Source organism: Lutra lutra, chromosome 16 (genome assembly GCF_902655055.1).
Source record: "Lutra lutra chromosome 16, mLutLut1.2, whole genome shotgun sequence".
Classification (NCBI taxonomy): Eukaryota; Metazoa; Chordata; class Mammalia; order Carnivora; family Mustelidae; genus Lutra; species Lutra lutra.
This window is the reverse complement of record NC_062293.1, coordinates 43,045,962-43,065,785: the sequence shown is the minus strand read 5'-3', so window position 1 is coordinate 43,065,785 and position 19,824 is coordinate 43,045,962. Positions and strand designations below refer to the sequence as shown.

At 49.9% G+C, this 19,824-nt stretch overlaps 1 protein-coding gene across 1 annotated transcript; it reads right to left on the bottom strand.

Moving 5' to 3' along the window:
• Nucleotides 1–5,988: 5,988 nt before the first annotated feature.
• On the bottom strand, nt 5,989–19,813 carry PIPOX (pipecolic acid and sarcosine oxidase). Its single transcript, XM_047709049.1, has 8 exons — nt 19,641–19,813; nt 17,331–17,479; nt 9,545–9,758; nt 9,125–9,307; nt 8,472–8,624; nt 7,853–8,011; nt 7,183–7,258; nt 5,989–6,905 (listed from the first exon to the last, which is right to left on the bottom strand). Exons 1-8 carry the CDS (start codon nt 19,752–19,754, stop codon nt 6,775–6,777), a joined length of 1,179 nt encoding a protein of 392 aa, XP_047565005.1. The 5' UTR covers nt 19,755–19,813; the 3' UTR covers nt 5,989–6,774.
• Nucleotides 19,814–19,824: the final 11 nt, after the last annotated feature.

Sequence of the window (19,824 nt, the reverse complement as noted above, 5' to 3'; positions counted from 1 at the left end):
CACTCCCATGCCTACCCAGAGGCGTGGAGGGCTACCCACCTTCTCCAGCCTTCACCTTCAGAGGGGCTCGAACTCTCTGTGGGCACAGGCCTTCTTTTCCCTGACAAATTCACGTATCATGTGAATTCACGTATGCCTGTGCTTATCTTTGTCTTCGCTTAGTATGCCTGGTGCCGGTTCTTACCTTGCAAGCGTAGCAGATTTTGCGGGGGGGATGAAAATAGCAAAATTCCTGCCTCAGGAAAAAGTGAGAACTTCCCTGGGGGCTGTACTCATTTGGCTGCTCCTATGGTTCGACACCACAATGGAACTGAGCAAGGGGCACGTCAGGGGCTTCGCAGCAGATGCGAGGGAAACCGGGGATTGAATAGGACTTGAACCCAGCGCACATTTCGGGGCATCTAAGAAACTTCTCCTTCCGGAAGATGTCGGCCCCAGGAGACTTTTAGAGAATTACACCTGGGTCCCTAGCTCACAGCTGTCTGCCTGCCTTCCCGTGGCTGCTGCTTCTGTTCTTCCCCTACCCTTCCACTCCGCCTGCCTTTTGGACTCATTCCTCCCTCCTGTGCCCCCCACTCCATGCCTCACTGAATGTTGGTGAAACAAATCTAGTCTAAAATAATGAGCAATCAACTACCCTGATGCTTGGGGCAGGCTGGGCAGGGGCTGGGGGGAAGGGGTAGGGAGCTGAATCATTTATAAAGCTTAATAAAGATGCAGATGAGCATGCCGACCTGGAGCCCCAGAGCTGGGCTTATTCATTATTCAAAGTTATGCAAATGCCACTGGGTCCTGCCCATTAGAATCCTGCCCCTGGTCTCTGCATTTCTCCGTGCTTGACAGATCCAGCCCACCTTGTGACTCCCCTTCGCCCCACCCCCACCCCCACTGCCAGCCCCAGATGCTTACATTTGCCCCGCCATCAGCCTGGATCCAGAAACCCATTTCAGACCCTACCTCAAGGGTTCTAAAAATCCCAGATCTCCTCTCCAGCCAGAAGTCTTCCCGAGGTTTATGGGGAGGCAGGCTCTGGTCTTCAGGAAAGCCTCCATAAGCCCAGATGGAAGGGCTTCTCGCTGTTAAAGATTTCCAAGGAAAGGACTCTAAGAATGCTTAGGTACCTGTGTTAGTGTCTCACTAATCTACTTAGTGTCAGGTTCCCTGCGGTCTAACCCAGATCCCTCTTGTTGCCCTGGAAGCCCACCATTGAAAGACAATATCTCATAAGTAAATTCTTTTTTTTTTTAAGATTTTTTTTAAAGATTTTATTTATTTATTTGAGAGAGATAGTGAGAGAGAGCATGAGCAAGGAGAAGGTCAGAGAGAGAAGCAGACTCCCCGTGGAGCTGGGAGCCCGATGCGGGACTCGATCCCAGGACTCCAGGATCATGACCTGAGCCGAAGGCAGTCGTCCAACCAACTGAGCCACCCAAGCGTCCCAAGATTTTTTTTTTTTTAATTTTACATACAGAGATCACAAATAGGCAGAGAGGCAGGCAGAGAGAGAAGGAGGGGAAGCAGGCTCCCCGCCGAGCAGAGAGCCTGATGTGGGGCTCAATCCCAGGACCCTGGGATCATGACCCAAGCCGAAGGAGAGGCTTTAACCCACTGAGCCACCCAGGCACCCCGCAAATTCTCTTTCATCACCTTTCTGGGAAGTAAAAGTCAAGTATCAAGTCACCCTCGCTTACAGTCTCCAGACTAACTCCTCCTTGTTGCTTCCTGTTACCTTTTTAGACAGTTGAACCTCCTCCTTCCAAGTCATACTCACACTCCTTAACCTCTTAAGCCCGTCCCGGGATACCAGACTCCCACAAGTACTCGAGCACTACCTACACGTTACCCCCTCTTTTCAGGGCCATGATTACTGACTTGTGCTCCTCAGACGCCTAGGTCTTAGGACTCTGATTCTTTCCTCTGACTCTGGCCCCTCCGCGCCAGTCTTTCCCTTTCCCCATATCCCTCTCTAGCTTTTCAGTTTGGTGAAGCTGAGAGATGAAGAATTGGGTCAGAGTCTCAATGGCATCGATTGCTTCTGCTTTCCCTTCTTTTCTGGACTGGCTTTCTTCCCTCCCCACCCCCCAACCTATTTTTAGCCTGCCTCTGTTTTCCTTAGTCTGGTTGGCAACCATGCCGGCCTCTTTCCCTTCTCTGCCCTTATCTCTCCCTTGCAGCCTGTGCAGACCCTAGCTGCCCTTCCAGAGGTCTCTCATTGCCCACCCGATGCGCTGTGATTTTCCTCCATCTTGAAGATATATAGGGTCTGCCTGAAAGGGGGTGCCTGGCCACAGCGGGGAGGGCAGGAGGGCAGCAGGGAGTTAATGTTGGTGGGTCTGTTTTAGCAAATGCTTTAGTGGTTCTAAAACCCTCTGGTTGTCTCCCTACGCCCACCCTTGCCTTCTTCAGTGGCATTTCCTCTCCTCTGTCTCTATATCCCCTCTTTGCCTCTAGGACCCCACCCCAGCATCAATAAGAAATGCTCTTGGCCATTCCCGACCAATTTCCTCTGGCTTTGGGGACAGACAGCCTCCCTGGAGGTCCTCACCTGCCTTCTTGGCCTGCATATTACCAGTTTCTTCTCCAGTTCCTTTTTGTCTCCACTCCTTGCCCTGACCTCATCACTCCCACACACACACACCCCTTCCCACCCCCACCCGCCCCTGCCGCACCCCTCCCCGGCATTCGGGTTTCTAGGACACACCAGTTTGGGCAGGGCTTGTGTCAGCATCCCCCACTTGTCCTTTCTCAGCCTCTTCTAGACATTGGTCCCCTCCTTTGCTGTCACCAGCAAGCTGAATAAGACTGGATATTTTGGAAGGGGAGCTGCAGCTGGCTGGGGGAGGAGGGCCATACTGGGAGAAGCAGAGGCAAAGGGAACTACGGGCAGGAAGCCGTTGAATGAGAGAGAGAGGTTCCCAACACCCTTTCTCCCCAATTTTGCCAGCCTTAAAGATGGCACATTCCTCCGATGATCTTTGTAACCCCATTTATCTCTTTCTTGGTAATAACACAATACCTCGCTTTACAGCTGACCACATTCTCCTACACATATCCCGATCTCCTCATGGTGTGCTCCCTCTCTTCCCGGGGTTGCTCCAATGCCCATCCCCACTGAGTGTCCCCCCTCAGACGACCATCACCCCATCACCCCGATCACCACTGTGGCAGAGGGCACCCCTCCCCCAGCATCCTGTCTTCCCTGCCCTGCTCTTTTTCCCAACACACTTGTCACCTTCCACATTAGGATATTATTTACTCATACATATTGTTTATATGTCTTCTCACTGGACTGGGTGAACACCACAAGAGCAAAATTTTGTTCATAGGTACATCCATGCTTAGTACAGTCCCCACCACATTGCAGAATTTCAATAAATATTTGTGGATGGGGTAAATGATCTCATTCGATCCCCACACACTCTTGTAAAATTAGTCCGTATTATTATTCCCATTTTTTTTATGGTGGTAAAACATACAAAACGTGAAATGTATGATTTTAATCATTTTTAAGTGTAACAGTTCCATGGCATTAAGTGCACTCTCACTCTCTCTCTTTTAAAGATTTATTTATTTATTATTTGGGGGGGGTGTATGCAGAAGGCAGGGGAGTGAGAGTCTTTTTTTTTTTTTTTTAAGATTTTATTTATTATTTATTTGGCACAGAGAGAGAGAGATCACAAGTAGGCAGAGAGGCAGGCAGAGGGGGAGGAGGAAGCAGGCTCCCTTTTGAGCAGAGAGCCCCATACAGGGCTGGATCCCAGGACCCAGGGACCATGAGCTGAAGGCAGAGGCTTAACCCACTGAGCCACCCAGGTGCCCTAAGGGAGAGAGAATCTTAAGCAGACTCCCGGCTGGACATGAGCCAGACTCCAGAGATCATCTCATGACCCTGAGATCACATCCCTGAGATCACAACCTGAGCCGAAACGGAGTCAGACACCTAACTGACTCAACCATCCAGGCACCCCTAAGTACCCTCCCTTAGGTAGTAAGTACCCTCAAACCACATTTGCGATGTGATTAAAACATGGTGTTGTGGGAGGCGCCTGGGTGGCTCAGTCATTAACGGCTCAGGTCACGATCCCAGGGTCCTGGGGTGGAGTCCCACATCAGACTCCGTGCTCCACGGGAAGCCTGCTTCTCCCTCTCCCACTCCTCTTGCTTGTGTTCCCTCTCTCACTGTGTCTCTCTCTGTTAAATAAATAAATAAAATCTTTTTTTAAATTATTTTTAAAAAATGGTGTGAAACTGATATGGGAAACAAAGACAGAAGAAAAATTATTACATTTCCTTACTATCTACAGCCCATTGACAAGTCCTTGAAACAGGCTAGGGACATTCCTCTACGGCCTCAGCTACCTGGATGTTAACACCTTGCTAAAGGCAAAAGGCAATCTTAGCCCAACCCTCTAGGATCCTGTAAGTCTTCTTTAACATATAAAAATTCCTTTGGAAACTTCCTTTATCTCTACCCACCCCACCCAAGATACATGTTGGCAATCATCCCCCAAGCATAGGAACTACCAATATACATCTGAAGGGTCTCATGACTGTGGGTTTACTAAACAGTAATAAATGAACTTTTCCCAACAAGAGCTAGACCCCTCAAGATCCAGGAAACTGGGGTGCCTGGGTGGCTCAGTGGGTTAAGCCTCTGCCTTCGGCTCAGGTCATGATCCCAGGGTCCTGGGATCAAGCTTCGCATCAGGCTCTCTGCTCATCGGGGAGCCTGCTCCCCCCACCCCTCTGCCTGCCTCTCTCTGCCTACTTGTCAAATAAATAAAATCTTTTTTTAAAAAAAATCCAGGATACCTCGTTTCCAAAATACCTGGGAGGTTTACGCCTTCCCTAACCCCCTCCCAACTTGAAAGTACATAATCTGCCAGTCCTCACGACCCAGCACAGCTTTCTGCCCACGGGTCCTGTCCCCGTGCCTTTTTTTTTTTTGGGGGCAGACAGAGATCACAGTTAAGCAGAGAGGCAGGCAGAGAGAGAGAGGAGGAAGCAGGCTTCCCGCTGAGCAGAGAGCCTGATGTGGGGCTCAATCCCAGGACCCTGGGATCATGACCTGAGCCGAAGGCAGAGGCTTTAACGCACTGAGCCACCCAGGCACCCCTGTCCCCTTGCTTTAATAAAACCACCTTTCAGCACCAAACACGTCTCAAGAATTCTATCTTGGCCGTCAGTTTGGAACCCTAACCTCTTTCCCACATCATCCAAACCATCACCACCATCCATCGGCCGAACATCTTTATCTTCCCAAACTGAAACCCTATGTCCATTAAACACTAACGTCTTCTGCGCCCCCTCTCCCCAGCCCCTGCAGGCAACCACTCCACCTCCCATCCTTCTGCATCTGATTGCTGTCAGTGGAACCCTCCAGGGTCTGTCCTTTTGTGTCTGGCTTATTTCACTTAGCGGCATGTCTGCAAGGCTCATCCACATTGTGGCGCATTATTCCGACTTTACAGATGTGATTAGTCCCATTTTGTGGAGGCTGAGGTTCGGGGAGCCTCTGAGAGCACCCAAGATGCAGACCCGGCAGGGGGCTGGGGACGCTGTCTGGTTTTTAAAATGCCCTGGAGAAATCAGGGCGGATCTGTGTGCCTAGGCCTATGAGGCAATTCCCTCTGTGTTGTCTTTCCTTTGGGGATATTTTTACTCCTACTCCCATTTCCCACTCTTCCCCCTCAGGGCCGCCTTCTCACATTTCTGCCCCAACTGGTCGCAGGGTTTTTCCTTTTCCTCCCCGGAGCAGGCAAGCTCTCAGGTCAAACCAACCTGGTCTGGAGATGCTCCCACTGGGGTCTCCGCCCAGCACACATCCCCCAAGTCCAGGTTTCCACCCCTCACCCCCCTCACCCACCCTGGGGTCGTTATGAGCCTGTTCCCTTCCAAAGTAATTAGTGCAAGGAGGCCAGCCGACTCGGTGCTAATGCCGTTTCATTAAGTGGGAGCAATCCTAATGATAATAAAATGGCACATTTAACATTCAAACATTGAACAGGGTTTCTAAGCGAGTGTGTCTCTCTCTTCCTTTCTGGTATAACAGCTCCATCTTCATAAGGACCTGACAATACACCCTAATAAGAGACTGGGGAGCTAAGTGTCTTTACAGAGCCAGAGAGAGGATGAGAACCAGACAAAGGATCCAGGGAAAGAGGGTGCAGGGCACTGAGGGGATAAAGATCCCAAGAATTCTTGGGGTTATGGACTCTGGCGCTGATTTAGACAATAAGCGTCTCTAAAAAGTAAGGTCGCATGAAGAAGAAAGCCCACTGCAGACTTGAATGCAATGCAGCTCTTCATTTCTTTGCTTTTCCAACACGTTTTTTTTCAACAAACATTTACTGCACACCCAAGGGGAGCCAGATTTGTGGGGCTGGGGTTGTGATGAAGGGTGGCTCTAGTTTTAGGAAAAGGAACTCCAAGGGCAGTAGCAATCTACAAATCATTTTATTTACCCTCCCCTGGGCTGCTTCAGTTAAACCACCCCAAGTTTATAAACGTCTCATTGAAGACAATTGTAACAACTGCTTGGGTTCCCTGAGCCCATCCCTGGGCATCCTCCTTATTGAGACATCCGTCTCAAAGGTCCTTGTTACTTGATGATGATAGAATATCTGGTTGACCTTCTGGAAGCAAGAAAGTAGTGGGACGGGGAGCTGGCCAGAGAAAGAAGGTCGATTCAATCATCCGCTGTTGACAGGGGACTCAAGAGAGGCAAGGGAACAGGCTGCTATTTAATAGCCAGAGGTTAAAGCTGGCCAGGGGTCAAAGGTGGGCTTTACACAGGCCAGGGAAGCGGCTCATTCGAAAAGGTGTCAAGTCATAGGATGGTGTTAATTTCATGCTTAATTCATACAGGATCTTCCCCACAACAGGGGAAAGCTTGAATCCATGTCCTACGGAAAGGAGAGGAGGAGAGATCAGGCATCCTCATGGACAACGGCCTAGATGTCTACCACCCTCTCCCCAAATTGGGCTAACTCTCTTCTTGGTCCACATCCCAACATGGGAAGTTGCCTCCCACCAGAAGTACCTCTTCTTCTCTATCTGCCCACCCAGCCCCTTTGTACACTCAAGTCTAGGCCTTGGCCAGCCCAGAGCATAGAAGACGCCATTTTGCCTGACAGTGAGATAGGTGGGCTTTGAGGCACATCCTGCCCCACTCAGGCTCACCAGAGAATCCAGCACCAATGACAATGTTGTCATACTTCGGGTGGCGATCAAGAACAAAGTGCTCATCGGGGGTGTTCTAGAAAGAAACAATCACACTGGTGTCCTTCGAGGAGAGAAGGAGAAGGAAGAACTGCAGGTTCGGGGGGAGGGGAAGAGGCTGGGTTGCTTTCCAGAAAGAATGGGAACGGGGCACGGGAATGCGTTCTGCATGCCAGCTCCCCCTCCAGGGGCGACAGTCTTTCTCATTTGTCCATCTGCCTCTCTGCTCATCCAGGGCTATGAACCCAGTAGGTGCTCAGTGAATGCATGTAAACTAACTTTAGCCAAGACGCCTCGGGCCCTGGTGACATCTGTCTCTTCTCTTCGTCCCTACGGCCTGTTCAACTAGAACATCTTGCCAAAAAATCTTTTAGAGCTCTTCTGGGAAACGTCGCAAGAGGCTGCCAGGCATAAGCCTAGTCTGCTAATGAAAAGGAATATGAAAACCTCTCATGGGCCCTCTCGGATATGGAGGGGAACCAAACCCACGGAAAGAAGTCATTCATTTCAAGTCACCTACCAGGTCAGGGGTCAAACAGCAGCAAGCCTGAGCTGTGCAGGATCTGTCTCCTTCCCCTATTCCTGGGGCCCGTGAAGGGGCTGGGCCTGGCCAGGCTGCCCACACCCTTACCGTATACAGGCAGCGCTCCATAATGGCAGGTTTGGGCTCTAGGTCAGGTAAGTGATCTCTAACAAAGCGGCTCAGAATGTGGATGTCTTGGGTGTCTGAGAATGCTTCCGGGCAGTCCCGCTCCTCAGGATCTGCATTGTTGCCGTGGTGATAGCAGACCTAGCTCCCAATCAGAGCAGTGTGAGCAGTGGCAAGGGGCCGGGCCTTCCCGAACACCCACCCAGCCCAGGGGGCAGGCTCGAGCACAGAGTGCCCCCATCCATCATCCCAGCCATCCCAAGCCCTGACAGGTGCCCCCCATCCATCATCCCAGCCATCCCAAGCCCTGACAGGTGCCGTTTGTTGCCACAGGAGGTTCCCTTGGCTGTTCCTTCTACACTCCCCCCCGACCCCACCCACAGCCCCATGTTTGCCAAGGAAGGGTTCCCTTTGTTGGGCCTCCGGACAGCTTGGGGGGTGGGGTGTCTTGCATTGCAAATAACGAATAGGGAAGTGTTCTCCGCTCCTGCTGCTGGGGGATCCCTGGAATCTGTTGAAAGGGGAGTTAGAGCAACTGCCCCAAATCTGAGGGTCGGGGGTGGGTGGGTCCTACTAGCCCCCTCTGGGCCTTTCCACTCACCTTCATCAGCCCTGGGTACTCTCCGGAAGGCAGCCCATAGATGTGGTGGGGAGCCAGGCTGAGGCCCAGCCCCAGGAAGCAAGGAAAGGCCTGGGATACACCATAGCTTCCAGGAACCTTCTCTCGCCAGTAACACACATTGATCCGCAGGGTCTTGAAGTAGAAAGAGGAAGTGGGAGATGAAGGGGAAAAGCCATGAAACTGTCCAGACGGTGAGAACAGTTTCTTCTGAGGTCCTATAGCTCTTGAATACAAGCCTGGATGCCCCCCCTTAACCTGTCTATCCTGTTTTACCCAATTCTCGCATCGGTGGTCTGTTCCATTTTAATATGAGACATAAAGTTCTCCACATCTCTGTCTCTTCCCCCAGACTTAGTCTCCCATAACTGCACTCAGCCCTACTTCTCTCTCCAGCACTTACTAATGCCTCAGATTTAGTGAGTTCCCGAGGGCTTTCTATTGACTCGATGGCCTAATTCTCCAACAGCCCTATCCCCATTTTACATGTTATAAAACTGAGGCTCTTGAGGGGAACTAATCAGCCCACGTTCGTCCACCAGCAAGTAGCAGTTCCGGGACTCAAGCTTGAGTCCACCAGACTCCCAGGCATCTTCTCTTAGGCACCAATTCTCGGGCTTCCAGCAACCCCTTACCCGGAGGGGCAGCTCAATTCCCAGGGGACGGAGGAGCCGGTTGGTCCAAGGACCTGCTGTGATGATCAAGCTTCTGGCTTGGTAGCTCCTGGAAGTACTTCTCACTGTGATGGGTTGCCCTGGTTTAATCTCCGCTGCCTTCTCTCCATCACGCACTAGGCCTCCAAGACGCTGAATTGCATCCTGAAAGGGCGGCGGCAGGGATGGGCAAATGAGTTAGCTCTCTGTATGGCTCACCCTGGTGAACAAGAGAGTCCCTCGCTTCCGGCGGAACAGAGAGCACAGACTCCAGACCTCCTGTCCCATAGGGACAAGGCCTAGCAGCATATATAAAGTGCCTTGCCCAAAAGGTCCAGAATAAACCCGGCAGGGTGAAGGCCCTCGTCGGCCACACCTTGCCCCAAATGTTGTGCGTATTACCTGGAGGGCTCTGAGGGCCCTGTCTGCATAGAGAACCCCTCCAGACTTGTCCAAGAGCCCCACTTCTCCCCTGGCCAACCGAACATTGGGGAAACATTGCTTTAGTTCCTCAGCCGAGAGACACTGGTGTTCCACCCCCTGTCGAGACAAAGTGGCCTGGATGGCTTTTAATTCTGAATTCTCCTTCATTCCCAGCAGCAGTAGCCCAGTCTGCCTGTAATAAATAAATAAATAAAGGCATATGGGTGAGGGTATGAGTCAGGGCCCTGGGCCATTCGCTCTCATTCTTTAGCAAGGGTCCCATCAAGGGACCCTGTGCAAAGAACTGGTAAAGTCAGGGCACCTGGCTGGCTCAGTCAGTGGAGCATGGAGCCTACTGCGAAAGATTAAAAAAAAAAAAAAAATGGGGGCGCCTGGGTGGCTTAGTTGGTTGGGCGTCCAACTCTTGGTTTCGGTCCAGGTCATGATCTCATGGGTCATGGATCAAGCCCGTGTGGGGCTCCAAGCTCAGCAGTGAATCTGCTGAGATTCTCTCCCTCTGTCCCTCCCCCTGCTCATGCTCATGCAAGCTCTCTCTCTTTCAAATAAATACATAAATCTTAAAAAAATATATATAAGGGGCGCCTGGGTGACTCAGTCGTTAAGCATCTGCCTTCGGCTCAGGTCATGATCCCAGCGTCCTGGGATCAAGCCCCGCATTGGGCTCCCTGCTCAACGGAAAGCCTGCTTCTCCCTCTCCCACTCCCCCTGCTTGTGTTCCCTCTCTCTGCCAAGTAAGTAAATAAAATCTTTAAATATATATACATATATGGGATAAAAATATATTATATGTTTATAAAAAATAAAATTTAAAAAAAAATCAAAAATATATATATATACATATGTATATATATTTATATGTTTATAAAATAAAAAGAACTGGTAAAGTCATCTCAATGCTGTCATTAGGGTCACATTCAGTATTCCTGAGCTGGCTGCCTGCCCATTCCCGAGTCTGCCCCTGGGTCTCACTATTGGTTTGCTTGTCCCTCCATCCTCTCAGGATCCATCCCACCCTGGAGGGCAAACATCGGAAATCCTCTTTACGCTGCAGCTAGAGTGGTAGGTGTTTCTTCCTCTTCCTCCATCCCCTGGCCCACTCACTATTCTGATCTCGATTCTTTTTTTTTTTTTTTTAAAGATTTTATTTATTTGGGACAGACAGAATACACATGAGAAGCGGGGAGGGAAGTGGGAGAGGGAGCTTGATCCCAGGACCCAGGGACCATGACCCTATCCGAAGGCAGACGCCCAACCGACTGATCCACCCAGGTGCCCCTGATCTTGATTCTTTATCCTCTTTCCCCGCTCCTCCATCGCCCTGCTCTTTCTTTTCCTGTGGCCCTTTTCCCCTCATATCATGTTCTATCCCTTGCTGCGCATCTCTCAGGTCCCCCTCTGAGGCTGTCTGTTTCCTGGAAAGGCTCCTGGGGGATCAGAGGCTCTGGGTCCTGTCTGGGCAGACGCCTCCTGATATTTGGGTTGCGTACTGCTCCAGGCCCCAGATTCCTCTGTAATGCATGCCAGCTGGCCTATCGGTGCTCCCGCCCCGACCCTGGGACACAGGGACCAGGCATGGGCCATTTTTTAAGTTGCCACAATGCCTGGGCATGGCTCCTCACATTAAGTGGGCTGACCCTGCAAAGCTCAGTGAGATCCCACCGAAATGCGGACGGCGCACTCGTGCAGAAACATCAGGAGGTGGTCTCTGAGGGTTCCAGCAGAGGGCTCGATCCCAGTGATTCTATGGTTTTGTTCCTCCCTCTACTTCCCTTTCTGCTTCTTACTCTCTAGGGGAGTGAACGCTGTTTTTCTTTAATATTTCCCATCTCTCTGTCGCAAGAAACCAGAGCCGATCTATACGTTCAGTGGGAACGGATCTGAACAATGTAAGGGTCACTTCAGCCCTTGGGACCAGTGCCGCAGTCCCTCTCCCTTTCAGCAGCTGCGGTGACCAGCATCGGCCTGGTACATCCCCCAGGTACTGTGTATAAAGCTCGTAATAGCCTATAATGGAGTCTCATGGATATTACATGCTTCCAAATCCCACATTATCTGGTTGGGGGGATTAAAGAGAAGATTGGGCGGGGGTAGGGACACAGCGGGCCCTGGGGCCGGTGTCAGTACACAGAGCCGCGCAGCGTGCCCAATCCATTCGCCATGGCCCCCGCCTACCCGGCATTGAGCACCAGCAAAAAGAATTGAGCGCCTCTGCCTCTTCAAAGCTTTGCAGAAGGAAGATGCTGTTGAATCCCCACTAGCCAGCAGGGGCCTTTCCCCATGGCCCCCAAAAGGACTTCAGATTGGTTCTCAGGTAATGAAAACTTGCCTAGGACACTCCTCTCAGTCAGGTAAAGGGAATCATTAAGAAGTCACACAAGTGTATGACCCTGAGCCCTTTTTACTGGATGCGGTTGGGGCTGGATGGGGTTCTGGGGAAGATGGGCTTAACCCTCACCTTAGCAGTTACCCTGTCAGATCCCTGGCTCAGGAATCTCAGAGCAGCCTATCCCAACCCCTGCCTGCAATATACCCACCATGGTCTCCCACGTACCCTACAGTTTAGCTCCTTCCCTTCCACCCTTCCTCCCTTCCTCTCTCCCTCCCTCCCTTCCTTCCTTCTTTCCTTGAAGTCTGAACTCCTCTTACAGGAAGGTGCTGTATGGGGAAAACAAACTCAGGCCAAGACAACAGACCAATCTGTCGAATTCTGAAATGCTGAGTGATGTTCTAATTCCCAAGCCGTCCCATGGTGTATGAAGCCAGAGCTCCCATCCCCGGGAGTAATCAGTGAGCTGATTCTGCCGGTGAATGTAATTGTGCCGATTGTAATCATTTTGCTCCAGCTCTCTGCCCCTGTGGCATTTATTTCTTAGCCCAGATATTGATCTAACGGTGGGAAATTTTCCATCTGAATTTGTGATGCTGGACCCTCCCCTAGTCCGAAGATGCGTTTGGGAAATTCTCATTTTCCGTGGATCACAGCTGAGCTATTTGGCCTGAGGGAAACCGTGCACTGCTGGAGAAATGCCTCGGATTGGAGAGAGATTTTTGACCATTATGAGCAAATCGGAAATAAATGTAAAACACTGCCTGCAAATGCAAAGGCCTGTCATTATGGGAGATAGGTGAGAGGCTCCTGTGGGAAATGCTTCGAGAATTGGAAATCAGTCAGTCAAAACCGGGATCAGAGAATGGGCCTTTTCTCCCCAGTATGAAGATAGATGACTTCCATGGGCAGATTGAAAATCATTTAAGTGCTTATTTTCTTAATGGCTTTTCCTAGATCCCAATAAACAGACCGCTCATTCTGCACCAATTTCTCACCCCTGTGCTCTGGGCCTCCCTCCTCTCTTTTTCGACTCAGACCTAGGCTACAAAAGTTTGGGAGGAGAGGAATGAGAAGAGATAAGGCCATCGCAAAAAAAAAAAAAAAAAAAAAAAAAAAAAAGGAAGAAGAAGAAGAAAGGTCCAGGAAATGCCTGGTCAGGGCTGGCCTAGAGAGAAGCTCCTTGAAGAAAGACTGGGTTGTCAGGGACCCTGGAAAGAGCGCAGCTCCCAGCATGCCGTCAGCTGAGCACAGAGAATGAGGTATGAGCTGTGCCTTCCCCCAGCCCTAGCTGGATCCAACACGAGGAAGAGGTAATCGAAGAATCCTCCCAAGGGCCTTGTTGACTCCTCTAGCCGACTAAGCCTCGGACGTGATGTAAGGAGCTGGTGATCAGGGATTTCCATCCGTTACTACAGCAGGACAGGAGGCCGAATGGAGAAGGGAGCCACTGGGAGGGGCACAGAGCTCTCCCTATACCTGCCACCTCCCATCCCCGGCTCCCACTTCCCCCTCTGGGGGTTAAAAAATGCCAGTCAGGCAGGCTCCCAGAGTCACCTTGGGGAAGAGACTCAGTAATGGCTGCTGTCTTTGTTGGTTTTGGAGGAGCTCTTGGCTTTCATCTTCCGCTCAGTGGGCCGAGGTGGAATTGGTTAACAAAGACTGCTCCGGGGAGGGGATGTGGCTGACAAGCCAGACACTTCACAGACACAGGAAGCAGCAGCTGCGGAGGGGGCCCGCCAGGTTCTGCCAGCAGCTGTATTGCCTACGGCTGTGATCTTGTCTGATATTGTCAGCTAAGCAGGGGCAGCCTGGGTCAGGAGCTAGATATTAGGACTCAAAGGGAGAAGGCGGAGCAAGCGAGAGAAGGGCCCCAGAGCTGGGATTTGCTGGTGGTATCAGGGTCCCGGCTGTACACATCACAAAACACTCAGACCTTGTGATCTGACACACGGGTTGTCTGTACCCGGCATCTATGCAAATATCCTGAGCCCACCCAGGTTGAGTATGCCACTGTCGCGGAAAGAGTCAGAACAGAATATAAAGAATCGGACAGCTGCCTTAGCGACCAACTCCCGAAGATACTTGTTTGTTTGTTTGTTATCACCATCAAATAGCCTTAAGAAAATACACTCCTATCTATCAGTTAGATTATGATGTTGTGCTCGTTCTCCCAGCAGCACCTAGGAGAATAAGAACCAATAAGATGATGAATCATTTAGAAAATAAGAATCAAGAACAAAAGCCAGAAATGGGAAGTATCCATTCTGTGTTCCTGAGTCAAAGAACCAAATAAATGAGTGTGCCCGTGTAAATCTGATTAGCCACAAGAAAGGACTTGATAATGGTAATAATAATAATAATAATGGCAATGCCTAGCCCCCTGTTGAGCTTGAAAGATTTTCCAAAGCACATTCACTTTACTCTTCATTTTTCATAACTGGGAAGGTAAGGCATCAGAATGGTCTTTCCAGAGGGTCTACGATATGTTCCTGGCTTTAAATATACATTAGCAGTCTTTCGACCCGGGATGATTTAGACATCAGTTTGTTGAACAGAGAGGATGGACAAGGTCACCAGTCTGAAGTATCTTCTAAACCAGCCAGCAGACTATGACCCAGGAACCAGATCAGGTCTACCACCTATTCTTGTTTGTCATATAAGCCAAGATGATTTTTATATTTTTTAATGGTTGATTTAAAAAGAATATTTCCCGGGGCGCCTGGGTGGCTCAGTGGGTTAAGCCGCTGCCTTCGGCTCAGGTCATGATCTCAGAGTCCTGGGATTGAGTCCCCGCATCAGGCTCTCTGCTCAGCAGGGAGCCTGCTTCCTCCTCTCTCTCTGCCTGCCTCTCTGCCTGCTTGTGATCTCTGTCAAATAAATAAATAAAATCTTAAAAAAAATAAAATAAAATAAAAATAAAAAGAATATTTCGTGACACGAAAAGTGAATGAAATTTCAGCATCCACGAATAAAGTTTTATTGGCACACACCTATGCTCATTTATTTACGCATCATCAGGGGCTGCTTGCCCACTACAATGGCAGTATTGGGTAACTGGCAGAGTTGAACAGTTACAACAGAGACCATATGGCCTGCGAAGTCTAAAATACTATGCGGCCATTCTGGAAAAAGTCCGCCAAGCCCTATTCGACACTAAGAATAGGGCGCGATTTGCACTAACAGGTTAAGACCCTCACGGCTCGGTAGCAACCCTTTCATAGCTTATGGGGAGAATTAAGTGAGTTAACATGTATTGAGTTTTGTTTTGTTTTTTTAAGATTTTGCTTATTTATTTGACAGATCACAAGTAGGCAGAGAGGCAGGCAGAGAGAGAGGGAAGCAGGCTCCCCACTGAGCAGAGAGCCTGATGCGGGGCTTGATCCTAGGACGCCGAGATCATAACCTGAGCCAAAGGCAGAGGTTTAACCCACTGAGCCACCCAGGAGCCCCGTCCTGAGCACTTTTAAAACAGCCTTAGTTTCTTATCAAAAGCGCTAAATACGGGATGATGGCAGTGATGGTGATGACGAAGGACTGGTCAGTACCACTCGAAGCCCTTCACAGACTCATCCTCACCATAGTCCCATGAAATCCGCACCCCTCCTTTACAGGTGAGAACACTGAGTCTCACAGAGGTTAAACAGCTTGCTCCAAACCACACACCTAAATGTGTCAGAGCTGACATGTAGAGCTAGGTCCACAGCCCCTCCAAATTCCTGTCCTCCTGCCAAGAGGAGGACGGTGAGATGAGAATCTCCTACCCAAGCGTTCCTTTCCCTCGTTCCAGCCGCCATTCTCCTTGATGTCCATAGTTGCTGCATCCCACCTGTCTCCCTTTGCCCTTCTTCCTCCCTGTGCGATGGAGATAGGATACAGCTGGTGCAAAATAGGTAGAACGAGCTGCCATTTATCGAAAGGGGCTAGGTTCTATGCCAAGTACTTCATGAGAGTCTCGTTTAAGGAGCACCTGGGTGGCTCAGTTGGTTAAGCCTCTGACTCTTGATTTCAGCTCAGGTCGTGATCTCAGGGTTGTGACTTCAAGCCCCACAACTGCTCGTCTGGGCGTGGAGCCTGCTTAATAGTCTCTCTCTTCCTCACCCTCTGCCCCTCCCTACTCCTTCTCTTAAAGAAAAAGTCTCATTTAATCCTCCACAAAGCCTTGTGAAATAAAAATGAGGCACAGAGAAGTACACAAACTTTTCCAATGTCACGCAGCCAGTAAGAGGTAGAGCACAAAGTCAAGTTCAAGCCCGTTCTCCAGAATCATGTCCCCTCTGAAAGATTCCAGAGACTCCTAATATCATTTCTTAGTTACTTCCTTGTCTGCTGGGGAGAAGGGTGCCCTCCAAGACCTCACCACCTCTTTTAGTAGCCGAAACTCAGCAGTATTCACAGATGGCTGACAGAGAGGGGTCGTTTAGCTGGGCCACCCTTCAGTGAGACATGCTCCTTTATTTGGGTGCTGGGCGCATTAGCTGCCTCTGGAATAAATCTGTAATTAGCTGTCCTAGCTGTATTTGCATAATGGATTTCACTTTGTTCTTAAGTTAATGATGTTTTTGCAACAGAACAGTAACCTCTTGGTTCCTGGCCATTAAAATAACTGCCACCCTCTAGGATAGAGCTGTGGTTTTGTAGAAAGTTCGGTTAAGAGCCACAGCGAAGGTGGGAAGGGATGTGGGGCGGGTGGGTTAAAGCTCTCTATGGGCCGTGGATTGATTGTCTGCCTTCTTCCCCATGAGTGTTTGAAAGGTCAGTGGAGGTTGTGGGCGGGGGTTGTGGGGAGCAGAGGAATCTTAAGGGTTAGAGAGCCACAGGGACAGCAGAGATCCCTAGTGAGCAATGGGGTCTGAAGAGGAGACCTACAGGGAGAGGCATTCAGAGAAAATAAATGGATTATAGGGGTCGCTCTAGGGGAGGGGACCCGGTTATGCTATTAGCAGGAATATAAAGAATGAAGATGGCAGCCTCTTCCTTTATTTCAACCGCTTCCCTAAAAGAGTCTCAGATGACTACACAGAGATGCAGAGGCAAACCCCAGCTCTGGGTATCTGCTCCCAGTGTCTTTTCAGTCGTCTTCCCCACATACCCTCTGCTGGCCTTGGACACATGCTGGGAACCCACTGCTGGAACTCAGAGGGTGGCAGGAGCCAGCTGGACTGACCGACAGGGCAATCAGGACAGTGGACACATGCTGGGAACCCACTGCTGGAACTCAGAGGGTGGCAGGAGCCAGCTGGACTGACCGACAGGGCGATCAGGACAGTGAGCAGAACGTTCCCACGTGTCTGGCATGTCCCTAGGCTCTGTGTCCCTCCACTGCACTTCCGGTGTTCATGGCCCTGCCCCCTCACCTACTCAAAGCACCTCCAGGCCCTGGGTCCCACAATTCAAGCAATTCCCCCACCTGCCAACCTGTGTAACTGGGTCCCAGCCTCATGCTCCAGCTGGGCCCATAGCTGGTAGCACTCATCCATCATCTGGGTGTAAAAGTCTTCGGGGTACGCCCTCCGGATTATCCGGCTCTGCCCATGGGAGCTTCCTCGGGAGTGTGGTAGAAAAAACTGCAAATGGAGAACAAGAGAGACAACCGAAGCTGTTACCCCTTGCACGCGGTCCCTTCCCCCGCTTAGGAGCTAGCTCCTCGTGTGTTGTCAGGCAGGAGCGCTTATTCTTTAAATATTTCCATACAGTCTCCCTTTACGGCCAAGTTACTGATCTGGCCAACAGCATAGATATTCTCAGTAGCTTAACTCAGCTTCCCTTTTGGTAACATTACTCACTTCCCTAAGTCCCTCTGTTAGTTAGTCTTTGGTCATGTTGCTGCAACCCCTCCCCACTTGGTCTCATAGAGAAGCATAATTGGTTTTTTAAAGATTTTATTTATTCATGAGAGACGGGGCCTGGGAATGGGGGGTGTGCAGAGGGAGAAGCAGACTCAGGGAGCCCGATGCGCACCTCGATCCCAAGACCCTGGGATCATGACGTGAGCTGAAAACAGACGCTTAACCGACTGAGCCACCCAGGCGCCTGAGAAGCATAACCAGAAAGAAACTTTGAGATCATTCCAGTCTAGCCCCTTCTTTTTTTTTTTTCCCAAAAATTTTATTTAAATTCTAGTTAGTTAACATATGGTGTAATATCGGTTTCAGGAGTAGAAGTTAGTGATTCATCACTTGCCTATAACACCCCGTGCTCATCACCGCAAATGCCCTCCTTAATTCCCTTCACCCAGCCAGCCCATCCCCTGCCCACCTCCCTCTGTCAACCCTCAGTTTGTTCTCTATCGTTAAGAGTCTCTTCTGGTTTGTTTCCCTCTCTTTTTTTCCCCCTTCCCATATGTTCATCAGTTTTGTTTCTTAAATTCCACACATGAAAAAAAAAATCCACATATGAGTGAAATCATATGGTATTTGTCCTTCTCTGACTAATTTATTTCACTTAGCATGATAGACTCTGGTTCCATCCCCATCACTGCAAATGGCAAGAGTTCCATTTTTTTGATAGCTGAGTAATATTCCATTGTATATATATACCACATCTTCTTTATCCATTCATCTGTCAATGGACACTTGGGCTCTTTCCGTAGTTTGACTATTGTTGATCATGCTACTCTAAACTTGGGGATGCATGTACATTTTCAGACGAGATCGGGCGCATTCAGGGTGGTATGGCCATAGACTCATGTACATTTTCAAATCTGTATTTTTATACCCTTTGGGCCAATACCTAGGGGAGCAATTGCTGGATTGTAGGGTAGCTCTATTTTTAACTTTTTGAGGAAACTCCAGGCTGTTTTCCATAACTCCCTTCATTTTCTGGACAAGGAAGCTGATGATTTTTCTCTGTGGGTTCCGATCACTTGGGACAAGGGAACCACCTTGGGATTTAGCAAAAGATGGAGAGTTTCCTGCAAGGTTAGACCAGGAATCCCTTAGGCTTTCTGAAAACCGAGAGAGAAACAAAAAAGGTTTCTAACCAGCCCAGTTCATTACCAAGAAGAGTGAACCAAAAGCCACCTGGATAGCTGTAGGCAGGATGGGAGGATAGAAGCCTTTGGAAAGTGGTCTGTGTGGACCTGCCCTGGGAAGGACCCTGGAGATACAGAGCTCCCTTACCCCCAACATGTGCAGTGATCACGGTAGAATAGACTGCATGGGGTCACCTTCTCTATAATGACAAATAAGACCTACTTATTCCTGGTGTATCAAACAATAAGGCTGCTATCAACCAGAGGTGGGGGGGGGGGACAAAAAAACAGAAGGCTCTGCTGGGTTCCAAGGTGTGAGGCCAGGAACACCCAGGGAGGAATCCTACCTCTTAGGCTGACAAATCAGCTTTTCCCTCTGGGCAAAATTATTTTTATTTAAGGTAACCCAAAGCAGAACAGATTATTTTTCTGGGCTGGATCAAACATTTTGGCACAGAAGAGACTGAGTGGCAGGAAGGAAGAGAATAGGACCTGGGATACTTCTTGATCAAGGGCAGGAACCAGGAGGCAGGAAAAGGAGGAAATGTGCCTAGAAACCCAATGTGGGTCTTAGGGAGGGTGGAACACTCTTTGCATTGTCATGAAACACACCAGGCAGCAAAGCTGCAAATTGCACAAAATTTGACAGTCAGACCCTTTGGCCTCACCCCAAAGCCTGCTGGCTCTGGAAACTTCTCGCTAGATGAGGAGGGAGGGACAGTCCCTAAATGGGGAGTGCAGAGGGGACACAGTACCTGCTCCAGCAGGATGACCCTCTTCCCGTGTTTGGCCAGGTGGTATGCTGTGAAGCAGCCTTGGATGCCTGCCCCTATCACAATGGCATCACAGAGATCTTTCTGAGCAGCCATGATGCCCGCTTAGCCCTACAGCTACAAAGCCCACACACAAAGGAGAAAGCAAGCAAAAGTAAGCTCTGGG